This window comes from Heterocephalus glaber, unplaced genomic scaffold, assembly GCF_053883595.1.
Source record: "Heterocephalus glaber isolate CG9 unplaced genomic scaffold, H.glaber_assembly_v1.0 deba00001428, whole genome shotgun sequence".
NCBI classification, from domain to species: Eukaryota; Metazoa; Chordata; class Mammalia; order Rodentia; family Bathyergidae; genus Heterocephalus; species Heterocephalus glaber.
The window spans coordinates 27082235-27108542 of record NW_028258293.1 but is presented as its reverse complement, the minus strand read 5'-3'; the positions used below and the strand labels follow the sequence as shown (position 1 = coordinate 27108542).

Below are 26308 nucleotides of genomic sequence, written 5' to 3'. Positions count from 1 at the left end.
TTACTGACAGATCATTTCACCTTTGAATTGAAATTGTCTTTGCTGGGAGAGAATAACGGTTCGGCAGATAGTTGCCAGGAGGATCCCAAGAGATAGCCCACGTGAAAGCCCTTTGAAAATAACACAGGTGAAACATGCTTGTAATCCCTGCTACTTAGCAGGCTGAGGCAGAAGGATCAAGTTCCAGGCCACCCTGAACAACTTAGCAAGACCCCGTTTCAAAGTAAATAAATAAAAAACAATGAAGATGTACCTCAATAGTAGAGAACTTTCTTAGCATGCATGGGGTCTTGGGTTCAGCCTCCAGTACTGCAAAAGTAAAGATAGATAAATAAATAACACAAATAAGAGCAGAAGTCAACTTTTCAACCAAAAGGAAGCCTGCGTAGGAAAATAAATGATATCTTTATTTCAGATGCAACGGTTACGATAGGCATCTTTTTGAAAGCCTTCCCATGCTGAAATGAGAAATGAACTAAAAGAAGCATAGCTTTCATAATATGCCTCTGTTGAAGATCCTTAGTTAAATTTCACTGGTCAGAAATTGTGTCGCGTATTTTATCTCAAGTAGGAAAAAGGCTCTGGGATTCAAGTCTTTAGTTGCCACGCCCCTCCTCTTGAACTCCACTTCCCAACATGCCCCGGGCTAAACCAGCAGCCATTGTGATGCTATCCTTTTGCCTTCTGGGAAGTGTAGTTTATTCGTTTTTCAACCGCGGGAAAATCCAGGGTTGTGGACTACCACTACCGTGAGGTAGTGCGCCGTCCCGCCCCTTTCGCGGCGTCTTCGAACGCGCCGCGGCAGCCATGTTGGTCGTGGCCAACACAGGTGCCGGCACCAGGGGTTTACTGAAGCAGCTGTCACGATGTTGGGATCCTTGGTATTGAAGAGAACAGCGCCGGCGCCGCGGCTCCTCCTCCGGCTGCTCGGGGCTCCATCGATCCAGAGCCATGGAATTGCCTTTGGCCGGAGTGTAATCACTGGGGACCGCGTGGAACTACAGTGGCTGAGAGCGGCCGCCGGAGGGCGCCCTGGAACATCTTTGGCCTTGCTCCCCGAGCAAGGAGCAGCCACCGGGGGGCGCCAGGGAAGACTCAGAGAGACTCAGTACTTGGCTGCCTCCACGTGGGGGCGCCTTCCTACCCCCGAAGAAACACTCCCAGGACACAACTGGAATGGGTTCCCTAACAGAGCTGGACTGGGCGTGTGGGCCCTGGCCACGGCGCTGGTGGTTCATTGCTACAGCAAGAATCCATCCAACAAGGGTGATTATGGGGCCACATTGGGTTCAAGGGGGTGGGAAAGGGGGGAGGAATCCTGACTGCATCTTTGAAGGATGGAGGGGGGCGGGGTGTGCTTGTAATTTTAGACCTGCATAACCTCAGTCTTGGAGGGACCAGACGTATGGTTCCAGTGGCAGGGTGTTGCACTGAAGAGCTAACCTGCTAGTTGGATACTCTCGCATCATAGGTCAATCTCTTCAATTTGGGTTTCACTTTTTCTACTGTACAGTGGGAGTATTGGACGAGACATGTAATTACAGCGTGATCCTCTTCTATTCTAATATGCTGTCTGGCTTTTCCTTCTTCAAGAGGTTTTCAGTAAGCCTCAGGTGGTTTTAATGGCATAGAGAAGTTGCCTACGTACAATGGTCTCAGAAAGGAAGACTTGGATCTCTGGCCTCAAATTCCACACTTTACAGTGGGACAAGGAATGATTTCTCGGTATTTTTATAATACTGTTATTTTGACCCCTCTTGTAGTTCAGTGGCCTATGTCTGTCAGTCTCACAGTTTTGCTGTGTCTGGTCTCAGGCTTGAGGTGATCTTACCCTGTGAGTTGGCAAAAGGAAGTTGGATCCCTGGAGACCCAGAGCAATGGGAGCAGGAGGAGTGGCTGACCTAGACTGGCCTCTCAGCTGGGTGCAAGAAGCTGAGCTGAACAGAGAGAGTGGGCAGACAACCAGACTCGGGTGACCTGTGTGAGCCCAACCACTTAGGTTCTCAGTTACTCTTAAGGAACACGCTGAAGCATGGTGTCCATGGATTCCATGGATCCCAGCCTCTGAGATTTTGGAGCAAATGGACTGCCTTAACTTTTATTTATTCAACAGGATGGGGCCTGTTGTAAAAGAAGGGCTTTGAACAGTGAATGAGGACACTGAGCATTTTTAGTTCTGTGTTTAACTCCCATTGTGAATTTAGTCTTTTGCTCTTCCTCACTGGCCCTGTTTCCACTCCACAAAATGAGAGCATTGAAATAGATTCTGAGGGCTCTGCTGGTTTATGCATGCCATCATTCTGTAATTTTCAGCCTTTTTTGGATACCTTCTGTATGCCTAGTTTCAGGTTAGGTGTTTGGGAGTCCTGACAACACTGTCAAAGGGACTGTGCAGGCAGTTAGGTGTGGGGCTGGTGCGTGGTGCTATGTGCTGTTGGAAGGTTAGAGGGCCAGCAAGGTCAGGAAAGCCTGCCTTGAGGATTGGAGACCCTTGAAGGATGAAGCAGGGGAAGTAAAAGAGAGTGATATCGTGAGTCCCATGGGAGCAGGAAATGCATCCATTTTTTTGACAATACTAGTAAGTTTCCCCACAGTGTCTGTTAATATTAACTTAATGGGTACTTAGTAAATAGAAATAAATTGTGTTCCATATAGAGTAGAGCCTTCAGTCAGTCTGGTGTGTGCGGGGGTAGCATAGTGGTCTGTGTGGGTTGAGGGGAGACCAGATAGAACAGGATCCACATGTCAGGCAGGAAGGTTTGGAAAATTTCTTCTGAAGGCAGTGGAGAGTCATGAAAGGTTCATGAATAGGAAATGTCCTGCGGCCAGTGTGTATGCATGAATTGGAGAAAGCTGTCCCAAGTCTTGCCTAAGGTTCCTGGGGGCTCCAAGCTGGACTTTGTAGCATGTGAATTTCAGGAAGGAGAGAGACATGGGTATATTTACCAAAATAGACAGTGGCCAAAGCCATGACCAGTCCTAACCTTCTGATTTGCAAGCTAACTTGTGCCCTGACTTCACCCTTCAGGAGCCAGTAGGCCCTGGTTTAATCTCAGTTCATTCCTCACTCCCTTAACCTTCAGAAGCCACTCTTATCTGCAGAGTGTGGGCAGAATAAGTAGAGCTGTCTGTGAAGAAGGGTAGTCCCTTTGCAGCTGGAGGCTCTCTGAGAATGTCACTGGGAGAGCAGTTAGTAAAAGGCAAGGAGGGAAGACCTGGCCATGGGGTACAACAGAAGGTGGAGTGGAGGCACCAAGGTCTGAACAGAACTGGGTTTCATGGGCATAAGGTGGCATCTTGAAACTGAGGTTAGGGGGCTAGATGAGTTGGCTAGGTCACATAGCAAGCAAGTGTGCCATTGGGACTGCCTGCCCCTAGTGAGCCTTCTCTCATGTCTCACTGGATGAGTCTTGTAGCTGGACTGAGAGCTCCTTGATGAGGCTGGGGAGCAGTCAGTCCAGTGCCCAACAATGTAGCTCAGAACCAGGCTGGACACAGAGGGCACCATGGTCACTTGGTGTTCAGCTATGAAATAATTGTGCTCCTGCTGTTGACTTGAGTTTTTCCAAATCTGGTGGTTTTTCTTTGTGGCCGCAAGGTGGTGCCAACAGACCAGCTGCCTGGGCCAGAAAAGCCAGGCGTAGTGCTGATTTTCTGTTAGGCCTGGTTATTCCTCTGCTGTGGGTCTCCCTTCTTTATGCTTGAAACTCGGGAATTTGCAGATTTTTCAGCCATCATTCATCTCTTCAGCGTTCTTGTTAGGCTGGCAGAGCAAGGACTGTTGTCTCTGCTTGATAGTCCAGGAAGCAGTGGTTGAGAAGGAAAGGGGTGCCACATGTTGAGTAGGTGGCAGAGAGTTGGAGCCAGGCAGGTCTTGATCCTGGTTGAAGTTGTCTCTATTCTTAGAGAGGTCCACATTGCTGCCTGCCACTCTCCATTCCCTTCCATTTGGGTTTATGACCTGTGACATCATGATTCAAAACTAGGCTAAAGAAGTAAAATTGGGGGAGAGAGTGGGACCAGGTTGGGGAATGGTTAAGAGTAAGATAAAACATACACAGAGCTTTGTAGCTTAGGAAGAGCTGGGGAATTGCTCAATGGGTGAGATGAGGCACTGGTTCTTCACCTGCATCCCTGTACGGTAAGAGGAGTGGAGAGTTTGGATTCTGTTAGAGAAAGGATGGAAGTCAGGTTAACAGTGGACAGCACATGGGGAGGGGATGATCAGCTTTCTTGTGGCATTGGTTCCCTTGTTAAAGCCCATGTTTCTGAAGTACTTCCGCTGCTTAGTGGGCCCTTCGAGCAGCTCTGAGGGGCAGGTCCTGGCCAGGGATCTGACCAGTGCCCCTCTTTCTTCAGATGCAGCCCTGATGGAAGCTGCCCGAACCAACAATGTACAAGAAGTCACCAGGTGAGTGTTGACCCCCAGGCCTTGCTCTCGCCCACAGGAGGGGCTGAGCAGGTGAGCGCTTTTCTGGTGTGACTGCCTTGGACGAAATCCTCACCCTGAACTGAGAAATGTCCCCTGTCATTTCTCTGTCTTCACACAGTCACCTGGCCTCCCTTGGCCCAGGTCAGTCTTTACCTGTCTTAGATAGGGAGACACCCCCCAAATATCCATGAATGTTCAGCTGGGGTGATTTGGAGTCCCTTCCAAACCTTGTGAATCTTCCTATTGTTTCTCTCTGAAAGTGGCCACATTACTGCTTGCTGTGTGGATCCGATGTGGATGAGCACCCAGGGGAAAGGCTTGGAGATTTAAGAGGGAGCTGGAAGAGACCTTTGTGTTGGAGGTGCTCTGGGGCTAGGAAGGCCTGTCTGCAGGGCTAGGGCACCATGCTGGCCCGCTCGCAGGGACAGACTGTAGTTCTATGGCCTTACGGGCTCAGCTGGTCCCACAAGCCCCTGTGGTAGGATTTGAGGCTTGTTCCTGAGCAGGGCAGGACTCAGCCTCGTGCTAGGAGTAGGGCAGAGTCTGTCCAGGATGGGTGCTGAGACTGGACCAGCATAGAGTATCAGCTTAGGGCGATTGATTAGAGAAATTACAGACTCCTCTGGGTCCCCCCTTGGCCCCTTGAATAGATCTAAGTGGCTATAGGCACCCCCATTCCTGCCATCATACCCACATTTTAGACAGGAAGTCAGGTGTGGGGTACCACGAATCCTCAGGGGTGTTGCCCACTCCAGCTGCCTGAACATGCAACAAAGTATTGAGAGGCAGCCACACAACCCCACCAAGACTTACTGCTTTGATTCTCTTTCATTTTATCTGCAGCATTATTATTGATTCTCAAGGGTGCTTTTGAGTATTAATGTTCAAGGCTTAGTTTTTAATAAACCACTTTTGGAAGTGTGGGCTGGGAGTTGTTTTGTAGCCAAATAAATATGATGGAGCAATAGTTTAATAAACATGCAATGATGAATCTTAAAAAACCAAGCACAGATGTCATCTTGTTGTTATAAGAGCCATTCATAACTGCAGGCTGTGTGTGGCATCTTCATTGCCCCAGAAACAGATGAGCCTCACTTCATTCTGCTGTATTACAAGGGAGCGAGGGGGCAGGAGTTGGGCCTTCCTCACCCTGAGCTTACCTGTTGCTACCTGCCAGGCTGCTGGCGGCCCCTGGGCAGCACAGCCTAGATAGTGTGTTTACAAAGCAGCCCCCTTCCATCACTCGGGGAGGCTCAATGACTACCTTAGGTCATTGAGTCCCCAAGTGCTATTTTAATACATGTTTTTCTAATGGCAGCTAAATACCTGCCCAAAGAATACAGAAATTATGTGTGACCCAAGAGAATTGTAGTGATCACTCATTCTTGCTGGGGTGGATGGTGTCTATGGACACTTTTCATGTGTGTCCTGAGTCTCCAGGCTGCTTTTCTCCTCCCTCCTCTCCCTTGGTCATGATGACTCCTTTTACTCCATCCAGTAAAGGAATCCTTTACGGAATCCAAGATGAACAAAGCACAGGCTCTTTCCTCAGCCCCATCTCATACAGAACCATAGCACAAGCCAGGAGTGGTGGTGCACGCCTATAATCCCAGCACTCGGAAGGATGAAGCAGAAGGATCACCATTGAATTTGAGGCCAGCCTGGGCTACACAGTGAGTTTAAGGCCAGCACGAACTACATAGCAAGGCCCTGTCTCAAAAAAGAACAAAAACAACCAGACCCACAGCACAAGGACAAGCTGAGCAAAGGCAGGAGGTGGCAGGGCTGGCTGGCTGGGCCTGGGGGATGTGTTGATGCTGCTGAGGCTGAACTTGTGTGGGGTATGGGGAAAGAGGGACAGTGACTCTAGAGGAGCTGGGGTGTGCATGGCCCGCCGGGATGAGGGCTTGTGTACTGATCTCATAAGCAGTGGGGAGACATGGGAGGATTCTGAGCAGGGGAATAACCTGGTTAGGGCTGTACTTCAGAGGAATGAAGGACAAACTGATGGGGAAAAGGCAGATCTGTTGACTGTTTCCGTAGACAGATTCAAGGTGAGGAAGGCCTGACTTAGGATGTCCTTCCCTCCTCACCCGAAGCAGTTGTTGCTTGTGAAAGAATGAATGGGCATCTGAGGGCACTGAGATGGTGCGTGTGGGGTAGGGGGAGTGGCCCCAGGCTCAGGTTTTAAGGAAACACATATGTAACCCACCAGTCCCAGTTCTTCCTGCTAACAGAGCCAGGGCGGGGGAGGTGAGGGTGGGGAGACGATGCCCACCAGAAGGAAACAGTCTGGAGTTTTAATCAGCCCTAGACTCTGTACATGTACTTCATGGTGCTCTTTCTTCCTTCTTTTGTGTGTCCTGGCCCTTAGCCCTACCCAATACACCAGCCTATAGCAGAATAGAATCCCATTCTCAATTAAAAAAAAAAATGTACACGGTTTACAAAAGGTTGGGTCACCATGTATGTGATCGATATGGACATTGATACTCATTTCTGGAACAACACTCAGACCTGCTGAATAATATTGTTCTTCTTGTGGCTCTGTGTTGTGTGTGGCGCTTCTTTGAGTTCAACCAACTCCTGTCTCCAGCCCAGCACCTCGGGGAAGCTCTATAGGGAAGGACAGCAGCCTGAGGCTCTTCTTGGGGAATTGCTTTATCCTCCCTCTAGGACACCCTGGAATCTGCAGTGGCAGAGCGGTGGATGCAGACCCTCCATACAGACCACCTTCTATGCTTTGCACTCATCACCCTCTGCTTACGAGGCCCGGCCCAGGTGCTGCCTCCCTGTGAAGCCTTCCTTGACCCCTCCCAGCTGGGTGTGATCTCCCTCTCCCTTCTAGTGTGACAGGGTATGAGGGTCTTGAGGAAGGGCCATGCCAGCCCTGTAGTAAGAGGATCTGCTGGATGAGAAGTTGGCAGTCAGGTTGCAGAGGTAGGGCTCAGTCAACACTGAAGAGACAGTCAGGCCACACAGGAAAACCAGTGAGGTTCACATGCTGAAACCAGCTGGAACAGGTCTGGAATCCCCATGCAGTGTGAGACCATCCGTGTGCTTGGACAGCAGCCCTGGTGTGTGGGCACTGTTGGCTGGCCCTCTGTGGACCGGCTGAGTGTGGGTGGGGTGGGCTGCCCGGCCAAAAGAGGAGAGCAGGGTCCGTCACTCACCACATTCTGTTCTTCACATTTCACTTTCAGCCACTCTCATGCCCCTGTGTCTTACCTCATTCCCCAGCTTAATGGGGACACGTTTGCTTTACAGACTTCAGTGTAACTGAAGTGGGTGGTCCCGAGTCTTACTTCCATACTCCCACTGGCTGCATCACAGGGAGGCTGGGTCTCTCTGTCCTTCTTTCCTCCCTTCTTCTGAGGCACTTAACCCTTGTGAGCTTATCCAGCCCTGGCTCTTCAGAAGTGGAAGCCTGGCCTGGCGCGTGTCCTGCCTGTTGGCAGGGTAAGCAGGTGGCCCACACTGGATCCTCAAGAACTGCTCACCCAAGACGGAGGGCACAGGGCAACTGAGCACATCTGTCCAGGTTCAGACTGAGCCAGGAGAGGAGCAGCAGGATGAGAAAAGTGAGGCCTCCTGTTCTCCCATGGAGATCATGTTTCCTTCACGTCAGACCTGTGAAAGACAACACTTCTGCCCCTCTTCCTTCTCCCTGCAGGGAGCTGGGCCTCTGCTAAGTGTCTAACTCAGTCATTCATCAACTCAAACAGTCTTTAATGAAGGAAACCTGGTGGTATCAGCCTCAGACATGTGCTGTCTGCTCTTCTTCTCCAAGATTCATTTGTTTATTTAACAAACATTTACTGAGTACCTGCTGTGTGCTGAGTCCTCTCATTGGCACATAGGACACGTGAGCAGGCTTCATCCTTGCCCTTGATGATAGAATCTGAGTAGACTTTGATGTTGGAGACAGGAGAGTGCAGGTGCTGCAGGAGCCCAGAAGATGCCCCTAACCAGCTGGGGTGATCAGGAAAATGATCCTAGGGATCCCCGAGGAAATGGCACTGATCAGAGGCTTAAAATATAGGGAGGGCTCAGCAAAGAGGTGAAGAAGACATTCTAGGCAAAAGGAATAGTATGACTGGTAGCACCAGGGAAAGGAACAGCCCGAAAGATGTGAGAGGAGGGAAATTACATGTTGATTGTGTCTCTGGATCAGAATCTGAGGCCAGAGGGCTGGAGATAGTAGAGACCTAGTCTTGGAGAATATTGATAGACTATTTGTTCTTCAGTTGCCCATCCATCCAGCCTATTCTCTGTGCCTGGCCCTGAGGTGAATTTAGAGGATGGAGTATGGCAACACAGCGAGAAGAATCAGTTTCTGCCCTAGAGGAGCTCATGCCTCTCTTGGCCAGGAATGAGGACATGAGTCAAAAACCAAGAACCTGCCTAATTTGTCCTAGTAATATGGAAATGGTGGTACTTATAACCTGTGAATTGTGGGGTTATTGTTGCTAATAATTACTCATTCACCCAGAATTAATGAGTGCTTATTAAGAGCTAGACATTGGCTGAGTACTGAAGATACAATAGTGAACAAGACTGGCATAGTCCCTGCCTTTTTTGGTACTTATGGTCTAAGTGGAGCCAGATGAATAATTATGTAACTATAATTACGTACTTCAGAAGAGCGGTTTGTCTTTTCTGCAAATGGTCCTGGGACAAGTACATAGTCAAATGCAAAAGACCACAGTTGGACCCTTACCTAACATCATATATAAAAATTAATCCCAAAATGGTTCAAGGACCTAAATATAAGTACTAACACAATGAAACAGAGAAGAAAACATAGAAGTAAATCTTTTTTTTTTTTTTTTTGATACTGGGGATTGAACTTGGGACCTTGTGCTTGCAAATCAGGCGGCGGAACCACTGAGCTAAATCCCCAGCCCCTAGAAGTAAATCTTTGTCAGTGTGGTTTGGGCAAAGCCTTCTTAGATATGGTATCAAAAGCACAAACCACCAAAGGAAAAAAAAGAAAAATTGAACTGCATCAAAATTAAAAACTTTTGGGGCTGGGGATTTAGCTCAGTGGTGCCACTGCCTGCCTCAAAAGCACAAGATACTGAGTTCAATCCCTGGTACCAAAAAAAAAAAAAAAAATTTAAAAACTTTTGTGCTTCAGAGGACACCATTAAGAACATGAAAGGACTCACAGAATGGGAGAGTATTTTGCAAATCATGTACCCCATAAGGGACTTTTATCCAAAACATATAAAGAAATCTTAATAATAGTAAAAAAGATGATCTAACTCCAAAATGGACAAAGGATCTGAGTAGACATTTCTCCAAGGAAGATGTACAAATGACCAGTAAGCACTTGAAAAGATGTTCAGCATTGTTATTCAGGAAAGTGCAGATTAAAACTACAGTGAAATACCACTCCGAATTCATTAGGATGGTGAAGAGACTGACAAGAGCAAGTGTTGATGAGGATGTGGAGAAATGGGAGCTTCATACATTGCCGGAGGGGGTGTGAAATGGTGTAGCCACTTTTGAAAACAGCTTGGCAGTTCTTCAAAATGTTAAACATAGAGTTATCTTACTACCCAGCAAGTCCATTCTAGGTATATATCCAGAGAAATAAAAACATGTGCATAAATGTTCATAGCAGCATTCATCATACTACCCAAAAAGTAGAAACAACTTCAGGGTCAGTCCATTATGTGAGGGACAAATAAAAATACAATTAAACTATCTATTAGAATATCATTTCTCAATTCCAGGTAAAGAAGTACTGATATGATACAATATGGATGAACTGAAATCTAAATTAAAGAAGCCAATCACAGAAGTCCAATTTTAAGTCCAGGCTGCTGTAACAGAATGCCATAGATTGGGTGTCTTATCATGTTAGCCAGCTTTCTATCACTGAAGAAAATACCTGAGAAAATCAACATAAAGGAGGAAATGTTTATTTTGGCTCAGTTTCAGAGGTTTCAGTCCCTGGTCAGCTGGCTCCATTGGGCCTGAGTGTGGGAGAGCCTCGTGCTGTAGGAGAGCGTGGCAGAAGAGGCTTCTCAGCCCACTGCAGCCAAGAAGCAGAGGAAAAGGTATGGTCCCCAGGGTCGTGCCCCTGTGACCCATGCCCTTAAACTAGGCCACGCCTCCTACATTTCCCATCCCCTCCTTGTAATATTATCAGATTATGATATGGTCACTTTCCAAAGCCTGGCTCTGAACAAATGAACCTTTTGAGTGACATTTTATTTTATTTTATTTTTGGTACTGGAGATTGAACTCAGGACCTTGTGCTTTTAAGGCAGACGACAGAACCACTGAGCTAAATCCCTGGCCCCTGAGCAGCATTTTAGATCCAAACACATAACACTTAGATAAAGACTAGAAATGTATTTGTCACAGTATTTGTTACTAGAGGCTGGAAAGTCTTGGATCAAAGTTCTGGTCGATGTGTAGTGAAATCCTGGTTCACACATGGCCATTTTTGTCTTCACATGGCAGATGGTATCAAGGAGCTCCCAAAGTTTCTCTCATAAAGTTGTTAGTCCCATCCATGAAGGCTCCACCCTCATGACTTAATAGACACTCCCCCTCCAAATATCACATCGGGGATTAGGTTTCAGCATGAACTTGGCGGGGGGGCGGGGGGGGGGTGCTGCACAAGTGTCCCAACCATAACTGTCATGCATTATATGATCCTATTTACATAGAATATATAAATTCATAAAAGCGAAGTGATTGCTGGGGCTTGGGCGCAGTACGAGAGGAGAGAAAGGGGATGAGAAGTGATTGCTAATGGGTCCAGGGTTACTTTTTGGTGTGATGAAAATCTTCTGGAGTTAGACTGTAGTTGGAGTTGCAAAACTCTGAATATACTAAAATACTAAAAGCTATGTAATTGTACACTTTTAAATGGGTGAAATTTATGGTATATAAGTTATGTCTCAAAACTTTTTTCTTAAAAATAATTTTTTTTTTTTGAGACAGGGTCTTGCTATGTAGTTGAGGCTGGCCTTGAACTCACCATATAGTTCAGGCTGGCCTTGAATTTGTGCCAATGCACCTGCCTCAGTCCCCCAAGTACTGGGATTACAGTACTTTTTTTAATTTTAAGTGGAGTTCAAGACACTGGGAAATCTAACCTTGAGTGTAAAAGGGTTGGAGGCACAGGCATTTGTCAGTAAGGGAAAGCCTCTGAGTAAATGAGATTGAAGTGAAGTCTGAAGAATGAAGAGAAAGGAAGGTGGAAGAAAGTTTAGTTAGAGGGAATAGCAGCTAGAAAGCCCTGACAAGAACAGATGTGAAGAAGTGGATTTGAGAGAAGGCCAACGTATGTGGACTCTGGAGAGCAAAGGGGAGAGGTGGAATGAAATGAAGCTGGAGAGTTAAGGAAGGACCGTACCACACTGGGTCTGTAGGCCATATTAACGACTTTTTTTTTCCCTAGGAGCAGCAGGCAGCTATTGAGGAATTTTAAGCCAGTGTATATGTGAAAGAGACTTTAATAGACATGATTAGATTATAATTTTATTTATTTATTTATTTATTTATTTATTTTTTCCATCCCCATTGTGCTTTATTGTCCACACTTGGTCTCCATGAGGCCAACATCCCTTCCCCTGTCCCCTCCCCCCAGTTCCTGGGACCTGTGCTTCTCTGCCTCGGTCCACTCCCTAGGTGGAGGTGGAGGTGGACGTGGAGTCCATGGTGGAAGCGGAGGCTGAATTGGAAGCAGAGGCAGAGGCAGCAGGAGCCCCTGAGACCGCTCTGTCAGCCCCAGGCGCAGGGTTCTCCATAGGCTCAGACTGGGGGCTCAGGCTTGGGCTGCAGCTCAGGCTTGGCTTTGGGCTCCAGGTCGCAGCTGTCCCTCTTCCTCATCACTCTGTGGTACAGCATGAGCACCATGCGCTTTCGGTGTCGGTTGAGGCTCTCTTCCAGCATGGAGACCACCTGGTCGATGACCTTCTGCTTCCTCTCGGCCTCTGCGTGCTGGGCCTCGGCCTGGGCCGTGCTCTCCACCGCCCTCTTCCTCTTGGACCTCCTCTTGGAGCTGCTCTGCTCTTCTTCCCCCTGCACCATGGGCTTCCGGGTGTTGACCCAAGTGACAGCCCGCTTGCCCTTCTTCCCACAGTCTTCCTCCTCCATGGCTAAGCTTCCGACCTCCAGGCCAGCCCCGCTTTCTTTTCTGATATAATTTTATTTATTTATTTTCAGTATGACAGAATTGAGGCAGGCACTTGTGAGGCACTTGTGAGGCAGGCACGGGAACCACTGAGCTAAATCCCTGGCCCCATAGACTTATTTTTTGAGACAGGGTCTTGCTGTGTCACTAAGTTGCTCAGGTTGAGCTCAAACTTGCAGTCCCCCTGCCTCAGCCTCCCAGAGTGCTGGGATTATAGGTATGAGCTACCACACCCCTCTCAGGTTGGCCTTGGACTCTTATATAGTCCTGGCTGGCCTCGAACTTGTGATCCTCTTGCCTCAGCCTCCCGAGTGCTGGGTTCTGTAGGGATACACTACAACAACTAGCTAGATTGTAATTTCAAAAGATCATTCTGGTTGCTTAGTAGAGACTACATTGGCAGAGAGGTATGGTGGGTTCAGTAAGACTGGCTGAAAAGCATCCAGACGGATGATGTGCCTTGGACTAAGAGGTTTGCATTTCAGTGAAGGAAGTAATCTGGACAGGACTTGGAGGTGATTAGATCAGTATCCATGCCTGGTACAGTGCCTGATACACAGATATTCAAAACAAAATTTCGATGATGCATAGGATTAGATTAATTAATAAAGGAGGAAAAGTGTTAGTGAATTTTAATTTTTTTACTTGATCGTCTGTGTAGATGCTATTGCCAGTCTCTGAGATGAGGATCCTGGGAAAAGACTGAGTTGGAAATAGAAGATTATGACTTCAGTTTTAAATGTGTTGAATTTAACATGCTAGTGAGATATTCAAGTGGAAATGTCAACCAAACAATTGAATTTATGGGTCTTTTTGACTCTTCACATTGTATATACCATGGTGCTTCTCAAAAATAAATCTCAATTATCAGTAAGGAGATTATATTGATGTCCTATTTTGATTTCTGATTTGCTAATGATACAGGAAATAATACTGGAGATGAAATGTAAAATATATCTCCCAACCTGTTAGCTGTCTGATAATGCTGAGCTTGTGTTCTCTAAAACTTGAAGAATGAATTCTAGGAACAACGTAGGTTAAGAGTAGGAAGATATTTATTGATAAGATAGCTCCTGAGAGGCAGGAGGGGACCCAAGTGGGTAGCTTGGGGACCCCACTTTACAGAGGAGTTTTAGCAAAACCCATGAGGGCCACAGCCATAATCAACCAATAAGGTTACAAATATAATCACTTAGGTAATCATGGTCCAGTTGGGAAACAAGTCATGCAACAAGTGTGGATGGAAAGAACAAAGAATCCTTCTAGGAAATAGTGGGTCCAGAGGTGTGTGGTCACCCACTGGGGTGACTGATATCTATCTAGACTTCATTAGGCCCAGTGTTTGTCCTTGAGGAAGTATACAGGTCTGGTCATCTTGTCTTTATCTTGAGGCCCAGTCTCCATCAGATGAGTCTCCAGCCGCAGTTGTGATGTGTTTTTCACCTTTGTCCTGACTCTCTGGAGGACCTACGCCTGACTGCCTAAAATATTTCTATCTAATTCAGGTATCTATAATAATAGTTATAGTAAATTAAGGTCTTCATGCCAGCCCAAACTGGTTTACTAGATGGCTGTGGAAAGGAGAAATCTGATTTGTTTTACAATTCAGGAAAGAAGATAGGGTTGGGCTTTGTTAAGGGGTAAACACATTTATCCTAACTTTGCATGAATCCTTTGGTTTGGTTCTTATCCCTGGATGCCCCAGCTTGAGGCACTTGCTGTCCATGTGCCAGGATTGAGGTGTCCAGAATGTGTTTAACTACAGCATAGGTAAATGTTCTACACATTGATCCAGGAATTTTATCTAATTAACAAAAGCCCTGGCTGGTAAATACATTTGGCCGTCTCCAGGCCTCAGAGAGCCTGACTGTTATCGATTGTTGTAACATTTTGGCAGAATGGGAAGGTATTAATGATGGCATCAGAACAACCAAAACATCCAGCTCTCTTAATCAGTAAATATGTAAATATCCCTTTGGCTTGCATTGGATTGAAAGGAAACCCTTATCTTAGACCAGAGGTCAAGGCCTAACAGGCATTACTTCCTATAATTTGATGCTTACAGTTAGAGCTCCTTAAAATTAGTTTTTGAAATACTAAGGTATAACCAAACACCAGTTTTTTGAATGCTAGAATGTTGGAAGGCAGCATAATATTATTAAAAGAATACAAGAGTTTTAAAAACTAGAAGACATGGCTTCTGCTTTTGTCATAGTTATAAACTGACTGTGTGACTATTATCATTGAATCTTTTTTTGTAAGTTTTAGTTTCCAAATCTTGTTAATGAGGTTTCCAGGGAAAACTTTTAAATATAGTTCCCACTGTTAAGCTCTAAGAGAAAGCTGAGTCCCTCTGGAAGGGTTCAAATCACACACTGAAACCCCATCCTGCTTGGGCGGACCTTCACCCCACAGCAAATGTGCAGCGCACCCAGCGCCTGACTTGCTGAGTCTTTGCTTGCTCTCTGGGGATGGAAGGCAATTGGAGAAACTGGATTAGCAGCCTTACCTGCACTTTGTGGGCGAGTTGTGGAACAGCAGCCCAACAGAGTCCAGTGTTTGACTGGGCCCAGGAGCAAAAAACAGCCAGGCCTACAGCTGTGGGTGTGAGGAACAGGATGGCACTATGAAGGACTCCAGCCCTCACCTCCATGTAGGCCCTCCTCCTCCTGGCGCTTGGGTGAGTCTCAACTTCCTCAGAGGCTTTCACTATAAAATATGTTTGATGTTACCTGTCTGCCACCCTCCCTGGATCTCTTGAGAGTTCTAGGAATGTGAACCTTGTCTGAAAAATTACTCAGGCTTTGGGTTATCAGTGTCACATCCAAGTAGCTGCAGGCTTCCACAATACTTGTTCTGCCTCTGCGAGAGCACTTATCACCTTCTCCTGGGATAAGTTATCTGTTTTCTTGTCTCCACAAGGAGAGTTTGGGAAGAGAAAGTTTTGGAAGCTGCCGTACCACTGCTGTGTTGTTCAGCACTATTCCTATAAATAGTTAACAATGACTTATTGCATACATTGTTGAAAGTGTTTCACAAATGAAAAAACATTAAGCAAATTTTACTAGTTATCACAGTCATAATAAACCTATAAAGGACTGACATCCCTTTGAAAACTTAACAAGTAAAAATTAAGTAGTTTAGTCATTAATTCATGCAACTAATATTGGCTGCCACGTGGGGTACTGTGCTGGATGGTCAGGCCCTGTTTCATGGAGCTTAAAGCCCAGTCAGGCATTAATTCTGCAAATATGAAGTTGCAAGTGTGACAAATGCTGCAAAGGAGCAACACAGAGAAGCAAGAGAGCCTGGAAGGGTGAGACACCCCTGCCCAAGGGAACTTATGCTACAAAGTGAAGGATGAGGCAGCTTTTCCTATGTGAAGAAGGGTGGGAAGAGCTTTCCTGGCAGAAGGAAATTTCATTTACTAAAATCCTATGGGAAGAGGAAGCATGGCAAGTGTGAGAGACTGAAAAGGGCTGGTGGAACTGCGGCCAGATGAAGGTGCCAGGCGCCTGGAAACACAGGCTGGGCGTTGCATCAGAGGCCATGTGGAGAAGCTTTGTCTTTATTCTGGTAGCAGTGACAGCTGAAGGAGATGGGCACGGTGATGGGATCAGCAACATTAGGAACCAACCTGAGTACCTGCCTGCTTGTGTGGACTGGCATCCTCTTGGCATGGCCCTGTAGGCCGTGTAAGCCACTAAGCTGTAATTCCCCGGGACCCAGCAGCGGGGCAGCTTGTCTGGGTCTTTCTCCTTACCACCATTGCTGTAGTCCAAGATCTGCTGTTCCTCTAAGATGGCAGCCCAATCACAGCCATAACACAAATCCTGTCCACAAGGCTGAAGCCAGTTGGATATTTTCCTAAGGAATTTTCCTGGAAACTGAGGCAGAGAGAACTCCAAGAATACTGAAAACAGACAAGCTAATGTGTTACTGGACTTACAATGTTCACTTCAGTTGGTTGCGTCTCAGTTCCTGTATTGTCCCTTTCCTGTTTGAAAAAAAGGGGAGCTTTTCAGAAAATCTCCCTTTTGAATTATGAGGCCCTTCTACATCCTGCTTCCTTTTCAGATCTCCTCCTTTCTGAGTAAGCTACTAAACTTAGAGTCCTCCTAAGACAATACATGGTCCTGTCCTTGTGATTCTCTCCAAGTGGCTTTTGGTAGGAATCAGCGGTAAGTACTCTGGAGTCTGACAAAACAAGGTTTGACTCTTAGTTGTGCTGTTTGTTAACCCTGTAACCTTAGAAAAGTTGCCTAACCTCTCTAGTCTTAGATTCGTCACCTGCCAAGTGAGGATGTGATTGACCAGTCTCACACTCTTGCTGCAAGGGTTAAATGAGAAATGTATTGCAAACCTCTTAGGACCATGCCTAGCACATAGTGGGTGTTCAGTACACGGTAGGTATCATTATTGAGGTTTTTTTTATTGCACAAGATTTCCTCACTAATTAGTAAAATTAATGAGGATAATGAACAGAATTTTCTGTACATTCAGTTTTTACCACCTACATTTTGAAGCTTTTAGTGAGAACACTCAAAGCCACCTCCCCTAGACTGATAAACACAAAGTAAACAAATATTAAGATAGGCAAAAAGATACACACCGTAATATGCTTAGTTATACCACTCTTTAGGACCCAGATATATTCAAAATTTGGGGTTTATAGTATGTTACTTAACAATTTCTTATTTATATTATATTGCATATATTATTTTCATGTACATAAAACAATATTTTAATTGAAATATTTTAATAATATTGTTAATATGTTTAATGTTTAATAATATTAATACTACTACTACTACTAATGATTTTTTTTGTGACAAGTACTGCCCAAGGCTTTAATCACTAAATCCTACAACAACCTTGCAGATAACGTAGTCTACCGCACAGATGGTGAAAAAGAACTTCAGATCGCTCCAGTGATTCATCCAAAGTTGCCCACTTGGAAAGCAGCCCACTTCATCTTATGCACAAGGATACTGGGAGGAAGGAGAGAGGTCTGCCCAGTCCCAGTTTCCTCCTAGGCATTTTCTAGCTAGTTGGGGGTGAGGGTGCCTGGCTTATTGAGAATCCACAAGGCTTACTAAACATAAGCTGTGAAGTCCCCACCCCGTTTATATCCTGCTCTCAACTCTGCTTCTCACCTACTCACCCCCAACTCCAACTCCCACCAACCAAGCCTGGCCATTCCCTCCGAAGAGGAGCCCCCATTCTATTCACGTGTGGCCTCGCACTGTCCCAGACATAGACTGACTATGAGCCATTGCAGTGCTTCCAGCCCACCCTATCTCTCTGTTTAGATCCTGTTTGTGTGTCATTGCCAACCTCCAGCCCTTCCTCCTCCAGAAAGCTCACCTTGACTCATAGTAATAGCTGGTGTTTATTAACTACCTGCTGTGTGTATTTTCTTTATTCTGTGCCACAGATTATTCCATTGCTGAACAGATTGTGTTATGTCCATTTTTCAGATGAGGAAAATGTAATGCCCAGGGAGATTTAGTGCTACCTGAGGACTCACAGCCACCCAGTGATAAGAGCCTTGATTTAAACCAAGGCCCACAGAAGTCTACAATATGTACTTTTCTCATTGTAGTTCACTATGTTGGTCTTTCATAATCAGAATTCTCATAGATCTTGAAGGCTGAGCCATATAGTATAATGTTTAGTGAGTCACCTCCTTGTCTTTCTGTCTAGTTGCTTCATGCATGATTCTCCTCACCTGGGCTGTGAGCTCTGTCACAGCAAGGTGATGCCACCTGCTTCTCCTTCCTCCATATCGCAGTCACATGCGCCTGGCTAGGTACTCAGAAAGTACACAGTACAGATAGTCTTGGCCAGTTGATTGATTGGTTGATTGAAATCCTGTTTATTCTCCAGATTCTGCCCAGCAGGAGAGCACCACCCAGGGCAGCAGCTGGGCAGGCTGACTGGTCTCTAGGAGCCTCCATTCATGTGGATGGGAGGCCTAGGAAGGCTGCATAAGAATCCTCTCAGGCTGGGCTGAGGCTTCCATCTCAATGCCCTTTTGTTTTGGGGGATAGCACCCAGGCCTCCTGGGAAGTTTGTATGTTTGACCAGCCTTCTCAGATAGACAGAGAGCAGGGCCAGGATATGAAACACAAACAACTAGAGGAGGCCCCTGGAATTCCCAGAGATTCAGAATTCACCAGATGACGCTTGATCCTTCCCAGGGCAGATCTGGGTTAGTCACAGCCCCTACCTGGGTCAGATAGAATCCCAGGCACTTTTGTCTCCAGATCATGTCCTTGCTAGTATTCCTGCCCCCTATTTAGCTTCTTTGATGATCAGCATCCAGCCTTCTTAAGCACTTCCAGGCATAAGATGCTCTTTGCCTCCTGAAGGATAGATTCTGATTGAATAAGCATTCATTCATTCATTCATTTATTCTTTCTCCTTTTAAAATATACTTACATACCAGAAAACTCACCTTTTTAAAGTGTATAGTTAGTCGATTTTAATACATTTGTAAGATTGTGCAACCAGCGTCAGTCTAATTTCAGAACATTTCATCGCCCCCTTAAAAACAAAAAGCCCCGATGACATTAGAAGTTGCATCTCACCCTCACCCCCACCCCAAGCCTCTGGCAACCACTAATATTTCTGTCTCTGTGGGTTTACCTATTGTGGACATTTAACATTAATGGAATCATACGACATATAGCTTTTTTTTTTTTCTTTTGGTACTGGGGATCGAACTTGGGTCCTTGCACTTGTGCAGCAGGCGGCGAAACCACTGAGCTAAATCCCTGGCCCAATATATGGCTTTTGATTAAGTGACTTCATTCACTTAAGAATAACATTTCCAAGATTCATCCATGTTATCAGTACTTCATTCCTTTTTGTGGCTGAGTAATATTCCAGGTATGGATATACCACAGTTAATTTGTGCATTTGAAAATTGATGGGCATTTGTGTTTTCAGTTTTTAGGTGTTGTGAGTAATGCTACAATGAACATTTGTGTATAGGTTTTTATGTGAATGTATGTTTTCATATCTCTTAGGTATATACCTAGGAGTGGAGTTGCTGTGTCATATGTAACTCTGTGTGAAATACTGTAAAGAACTACCAAACTGTTTTCCAAATCAGCTACAACATTTTACATTCTCAAGCAGTGTACAAGGATTCCAGTTTTTCTGCATCCTTTTGAACCCGTTACCATCTTTTTTTTTTTTTTTGTAACCCAGCAGCACAAAATGGTTTCATTGTGGTTTTGATTTGCATTTCCCTGATGGCTAATGATGTGGGCCATCTTTTTATGTGCTTATTGGCCATTTGTATATCTTCTTTGGCATTTATTCATTCTTTTTTTTTTGGCATTTATTCATTCTTATAGCCTATTATGAGCAATCTGCCTCCCCAGGCATTGGAGAGGAAAATAAGGATATGATGATCTTTGCCTTTCAAAGAACTTGGATTCTGATGAGAGAATTGTATTTAGTACATATAAAAAGTTAGGGCTTCATCAACATGGTGACCTTTAGTCTGAGCATGGAGATAGATCGTATTTGGATCTAAGGAACTTTGGAAAAATTTTCTGGGTAGTGGGAGTAATGTAAGCAAAACCATGTTGTAATTAATAGAAAACGATTTGATCTTGTGATGAACTCTGAAACAGTGTGTGTGAAGCCTAGAACTTGACACGTGGTGGGCTGTCATTACGCTTTCACTCCCTCTGTAACTTTCCTACTTGGTCCCAGCTCTGTCCTCTATGATGACTAGACTACTACTTCCAGTTTCTTGTTCAGACCTTTAAGTATCAGGACATAGTGCTCCAGACTACCTAAGCCTTGTCCTCCTTATCCTAGTGGTTTCAAGTCTCTTCCTTATCTTAGTCATTTTCCAGTGAAAGGCCCACAGAGTTTTGGTGTTCTCTCTGAATTCCTGTGGGAATGACCATTGTTGTGAAGAGCAGAGCAGTCATCCCCTCAGTAAAGATTTACACTTCTATTAAAATGACCTGAGCAGCTTACATTAGCTTTCTTGGCAGCTGTAATACAGTCTTAGATTCTGTTAAGCTTGTGGCCAGGTCAGCCTACTGAGAACCAGGGCTGCTTGTATTCTGTGAAATTTTGGTTGGATTTGTTTGCCAAGTTTGCTTTAAGCCAAAGGCCACTTTAAGGCATTGTATTGCCATGTAAATATGAATGTGGTTATGGTAGACTTCCATGAAGAAGGGTAGTTGGGTCTTTCTCATCCTGAGACTATGAGAGTCTCTTCCAAGGGAGAAGTTTTCAGGATAAACTAATGAGATAACTCAGTCAAAATACCTTCATCCCAGATAACCTTCCCTCTTAAGGTTTTTCCTTCTTTACCCTATTCAGTCAGCTGTAGTCCTATCAGACAAATATGCTATGCTGTCCCATGTTACACAAGGGAAAGAAGGGAAGGAATGTGTGCCTTGGAAGGTACTGTGGTTCCAGAGAGAATATGGGCTCTAATCTCAAACTGCCGTCTACTGTCCATGGAATCTGAAGTCGCTTCCCTCTGAGATGTGTGCTGCTTGTGTGAGTCACAGAATCAAATGAGATAATGTTCCTGAGGTACAGCAGGCAGCTCCAGAAATGTGAGTTCTTTGAATCCTATCCTTTGAGAGCTCCAGACAGGAAGGAAGAGCTGAGCTGCTGCTGTTCTTAGCAATCCTCTCCAGACATCTCTTGGAGCGCCTGTGATACTGAACACATTTGGGAACTTATCCCAAACCCCGTACCCCTACCCTCACCGCCAGCTTAGATTGAGATCTCTGTGTGAGCAAGGTCTATCATGGTGCCCGTCGCACCCTGCATAGAGGATGGCTTTGAGAACATGTGACTTCAGTTTTGTTGAATGACCAAAGGCTACATCTTTGCTGTCCGCTCCATTGAGCCAGGTAGTTTGGTTGGCTTTATACAGTCTCCACCCTCCTACTTAAGTCCTGGGGATTGAACCCAGGACCTTTGCACTGAGCTGCATCCCTAGCCCCTTCTTTATTTTGAGACAAGGTCTCGGTATGTCACTAAGTTGCCCAGCTGGACTCAAACTTGTATCCTCCTGCCTCAGCCTCCCAGAGTGCTGGGATTACAGGTGTGTGCCATCACACCCAGTTGTACAATCTTTTCTTTACTGAGTGTCTCCCATGATTCTGGAGGTTAGCAGGAGTGGCTCAAGTGCCAACATAGTTTGAGAAGTTTGAACCACTACTGTGTCTCACTGCTATTTGTGACAAGCTTCCTGGCAACCAGCCAGCTGCCCAGCTGCCTGCTGCTGTAGCCCATAGTCTCGCCACAGGGCCAGTAGGTGGCGCTAATGGCTCTTTCCCACAGCCCAGCCGCTTGGACAGGCTTTTCCTCATCACTAGGGCAGCTGCTGACTCTCTAGGACATAAATGTAGCCCTGGGCAGAGTTACCCAGATGAGAGTTCCCTAGGTCACCTCCCCACTTTATGGCTTTGAATTGTTTAACTTTACATTTTATTAAGTCTCAATCATAGCACATCTGCCTGAGGAAGCAGAGATGTTTTGCCCTAGAGGATCTCAGATGATTAGAGGAATCTGTGCTTCCAGGAAATCATCCCTGAGGCTTCTGTTGCTCTGACCTATGCTCACATGGCACCTTCCCCCACTGTCCTTGCTTGTATTTTACCTGTGTTCCATGTGTGTAGCTGTCCAGGGAATAGCTTAAAGGCAGGGAGACTGTAGAATCCATCAAAGTACCCTCAACATCCTGCTCAAGAGTCTTCTAACAGTCCTCAGAAAGAGTTTATGAATGAATGGATAAGTGATAGCAAAAGGTTCCTCAAAAAATTGTTACCCAAATTGAAGGGGATTCTACAAACAAATTGGCCTTACTCTGCTTATGTTAGTATTATGAAAATCGCAAAAATACAGAGGAATTATTTTAAATGAAACTGAAGATACCTGTAGCATTTGATCCTGATGTTGATCCTGGCTTGCATCTGGCTCACAGAGGAAATTGCTGTAAAGGCTATCAGGATAATTGAAGAAATTTGAATATAATTAGTATATTAGATGAAATAGGATAATTGTCATTTGGTATCCATGGGAGATTGGTTCTAGGAACCCCTGTGGTTACAGATCCACAGATCCAGATCCTCAAATCCCTAATATAAAATAGTGTAGTTTTTGCATATAACCTATCACACCCTCACGTATACTTTAAAATCATCTCTAGGTTACTTGTAATACTTAGTATAATATAAATGCCGTGTAACTAGTTATAATGAATTGTTTAGCGAATAGTGACAACAAAGAATGCTATACATTCATTACAGATGTAGTTTTCTCACCTGGTATTTTTGGTCTGCATTTGTTTGAATCGACAGATGGGGAAGTAGAAGATTCAGACTATCTCATTATTAAGAGTTCTGTCCTTATAATAGGAAATACATACTGAAGAATTTGGCAGTAAAGGGGCATAATGTCTAAAATTTATTCTCATATGGGCCCGGAAAGAATAGAAAAGGACAAAGAAAATGAAGTAAAGAGGATATAAGTGAAAGATTAAGGGCTTTTGTCTTTTTTTTTTGGATGGTACTGGAAATTAAACCAAGGCCTTGAGCATGCTAGCAAGGTACTGTGCCACTGAGCTGCATTCTCAGCATTTTAAAAAAATTTTGTTTTGTGACGGTCTGTCTAAGTTGCCTAGGCTGGCCTCAAACTTGTGATCATCCTGCCTCAAACTACCAAGGAATTTTTTTTGTGCTATCTTTTTAACTGATCTGTAAGTTTGAAATTATTTCAAAATTAAAAGTTAAAAATAATCTCTACACTTGAATGTATGTCATGCTTTTGTAAGAGAGGTGGAACAAAGAATGATCACCCAGCACCGGGCTTTATTCATTTAATTTGCCAAGTGTTCATTGAGGTTGTCATTTGGCTCCTCTACAGTGTTCCTGTTTTTTCCACCATGGTGCCAAGATTGAACGCAGGGCTCTTGCACTGAGCTACATCCCCAACCCTGTTTTTATATTTTATTTTCAGATAGTCTTGCTGAGTCACTAAGTTCTCCAGGCTGGGCTAGCCTTTAGTGATCCTCCTGCATCCATCTCCCAGAGTACTGGGGTTACAGGCATGCACCACCATGCCCAGCCACTCTTACAAATGAAACAATTGTAGAGGCCAGGGATGTATCTCAGTGGCACTGTACCTGTCTGACAACCTCAAAGTTCCAAGTTCGATCCCCAGTACCCCGGGGGGTAGGGGGGTAGAACAATTGTAATAACAGCAACATAAGTACTTTCCAGTTCATTATTTTCCTTGGTCATCTCAGCCCCCTTGTTAAGTAGGTCTGGCAGGCTGGTAAGGTAAGATTCATGAGGCTCACAGGGGTTAACACGCGCTAGCATCATACAGCCTAGCAGAGACAGGGGCAGGCTCCTATATAGGTCAGTGTTTTCCAAAAGAGAGGCTGGCTTGCTTTTTCTTTCTTTCTTTCTTTCTTTCTTTCTTTCTTTCTTTCTTTCTTTCTCTGTCTTGTCTGTCTGCCTGCCTGCTTGCCTGTCTTTCTATTAGTACATGACTATATTACGTGTTTACATTCCTTGTGTGTACATGCACATGACTCATCTTAATGCCTTTTTTCATCTGTGTCCCTCCCCCACCTTCCCTCCATCTCTTGATCCCCCTTCCTCTTCCAAAAGGGAGGCTTTCTGAACCTACATATCTCTACATATAATGGAATGATTCCACTGATTTGTTCTGCAGGTCATTCTTTAAGCTCACAAACTAAAACTTTCTGTGATAGAAAATAACCAGTCATGAATTGTATAGACACTTCCCATAGTGCACCACATTCATTATAGTGCTGTGTACGTGCCAGTCCCTCTCCTACCTCACTGCCCACCCACTTCCCCAGAGCTGGCCAGCTTGGCAGAGTGCTGGGTGTCTGTCTCCCTGGAGAGCTCCCTAGGGGAAAAATCCTGAGCTGGGCCTCAGAGGAGGATGCCCAGTTGAAATAGTGAGTGCTTAAGAGGCCAGAGAAGTCTTGCTTCTTTGGAGTTAGCACCAGCCCCCTGCCTGAAGTCTGCTGGCCCAGGCTGTGGTCCCCCTAGAGCAGCTTTGCTGTCTCGTGTCCTCCCTCCATTATCAACCCCCCCCCCCAGCTGGCAAGGAGATAAGGCACAGATGGAGGCTGCCTGGGGATTCTAGCCCCAGGCGCCTTGCCTGTGCTCAGACAGAGGGCCTGGTGCTGTTATTACTGTAAACAGGGCCTTCTGTGAGGCTCCAGCCAGGGTCCTGTTGGCCAGATAGTGATCATGATTGGGTCTACATGGCTCAGTGCTTCCAGGCCTCTGGTGCAGGTGGGACAGGGCTCCCCTCTCTTCAGCCCTTCCAGCTGCAGCTGAGGGCTGGTTCATGGATCCGGAAATAGTTGGAACAATACATGATTGAAGTTCACTGGCCGCTTTGTATTGATTGGTCATAAAGAAAGAGGAAGAAAAGTCAAGTGGTACCTCCCTCCCCTGAGTGGGTGAGCAAGTTAGCCAGAATTTCTAAAACAGTCCCCATCTCCCCTGCCTGGGACTCTCTTCCTTCCTTCCAAAAAAAAAGCAAATCTGAGGAGTTGTCTTTTCTTTGGAAGTCTTGCTGTATCACATCTGCTAAGAATCTACTTCTTAATTTTCATTTTAAGGTTACACATATTTAGGGACGTATGATTTTACAGTTGTTTAGGGAGTTCAGAAATAATTTTATTCAATTCCTTTGTTTTACTGCCGAGAAAAATAGGGCCCATAGAGGCTGGGCCACACAGCTAGCTGCTGGAATCGTGGCTGGAATCTGTGACCTCCAACCCTCTACCCTGTGTCCACAAATGTCCTCAGCCTAAGTTCTTTGAAAAAGACAGGTGTACAGTTATAAACTTAAACCTAAAGCAGAAGTGTTGGTGAGAGATCGATGTAGGTAAGTGCTGTAGACATTCAGGCATTCAGACCCTGAGCCCACTGTGGCAGGCACTGGGAGCACAGATGAAGATGGGTCCTTGATTCCAGAGGCACATGCTGACACCTGGGGGAATTAGATAGGTGAGAAGTATACACCTGTGTGGATACCGCTTCACCGAAGGGATTGTGGCCGCAACAAAGCCATCTTAGGGAAGACTTCTTACAGGAAGAAGGTGTAGGATCTTTCTTTTTCTAAAAAAGTTTTATTTTTTAAAAAAGGATTAATAGTGTAGTCATCGTTACAAAGACCAACAGAACTGTAGGTAATACACACCCACTCAGCAGAAAGTGAAAGTGTGACTCATCTCCCTTCCTTTTCTATCAGAGCTAATAACTTACCTCTTGGTCCCTGGCCTGCTTGGTTGACCAGGAACCCTGATGATAGCTGGGAACAGGCACCTTTTTTTGCCCCACCCTGGCTTATTCCTGTCCAGTAGAATCTTCAGCCCTTGGGCTAGTAGATCCTTCTTTGTTCTACCACTGTCCTTGCTTGGGGATTTAGAGAGCAGAAGCTGTCACTTAGGTGAGGGAACAGAGTGTACATACTTCAGAGAGGCTGAATCCCTCATCCATAGCTTTTCCTCCAGTAAGTGGCAAAACCTTACATGTGGTCCCCATGCTGCTGCCTGAGAGCTGTGCAAGAGCTGGCATTCAACTCTGGACATCTGATGTGGTCTCCTCTGTGCTACCCTGAGCAGTCCTCGGTCTCACCCACTTCTGCCCTGCCAAGCAGCAGATCTTGTTCAT

General features: G+C 45.5%; 1 protein-coding gene across 2 annotated transcripts in view; it reads left to right on the top strand.

Moving 5' to 3' along the window:
- The first annotated feature begins 742 nt into the window (after positions 1-742).
- The window catches only part of Clpb (ClpB family mitochondrial disaggregase), a 141172-nt gene continuing 115606 nt past the window's right edge, over positions 743-26308 (top strand). Inside the window, exons 1-2 of one of the 2 annotated variants that reach the window (XM_004863300.3) lie at positions 743-1266; positions 4360-4411. In XM_004863300.3, the coding sequence (XP_004863357.1) occupies positions 867-1266; positions 4360-4411 (452 nt within the window). In that variant the 5' untranslated portion in view covers positions 743-866. The remainder of the gene's footprint in view (positions 1267-4359; positions 4412-26308) is intronic. The other variant, XM_004863298.3, reaches the window with a different exon arrangement.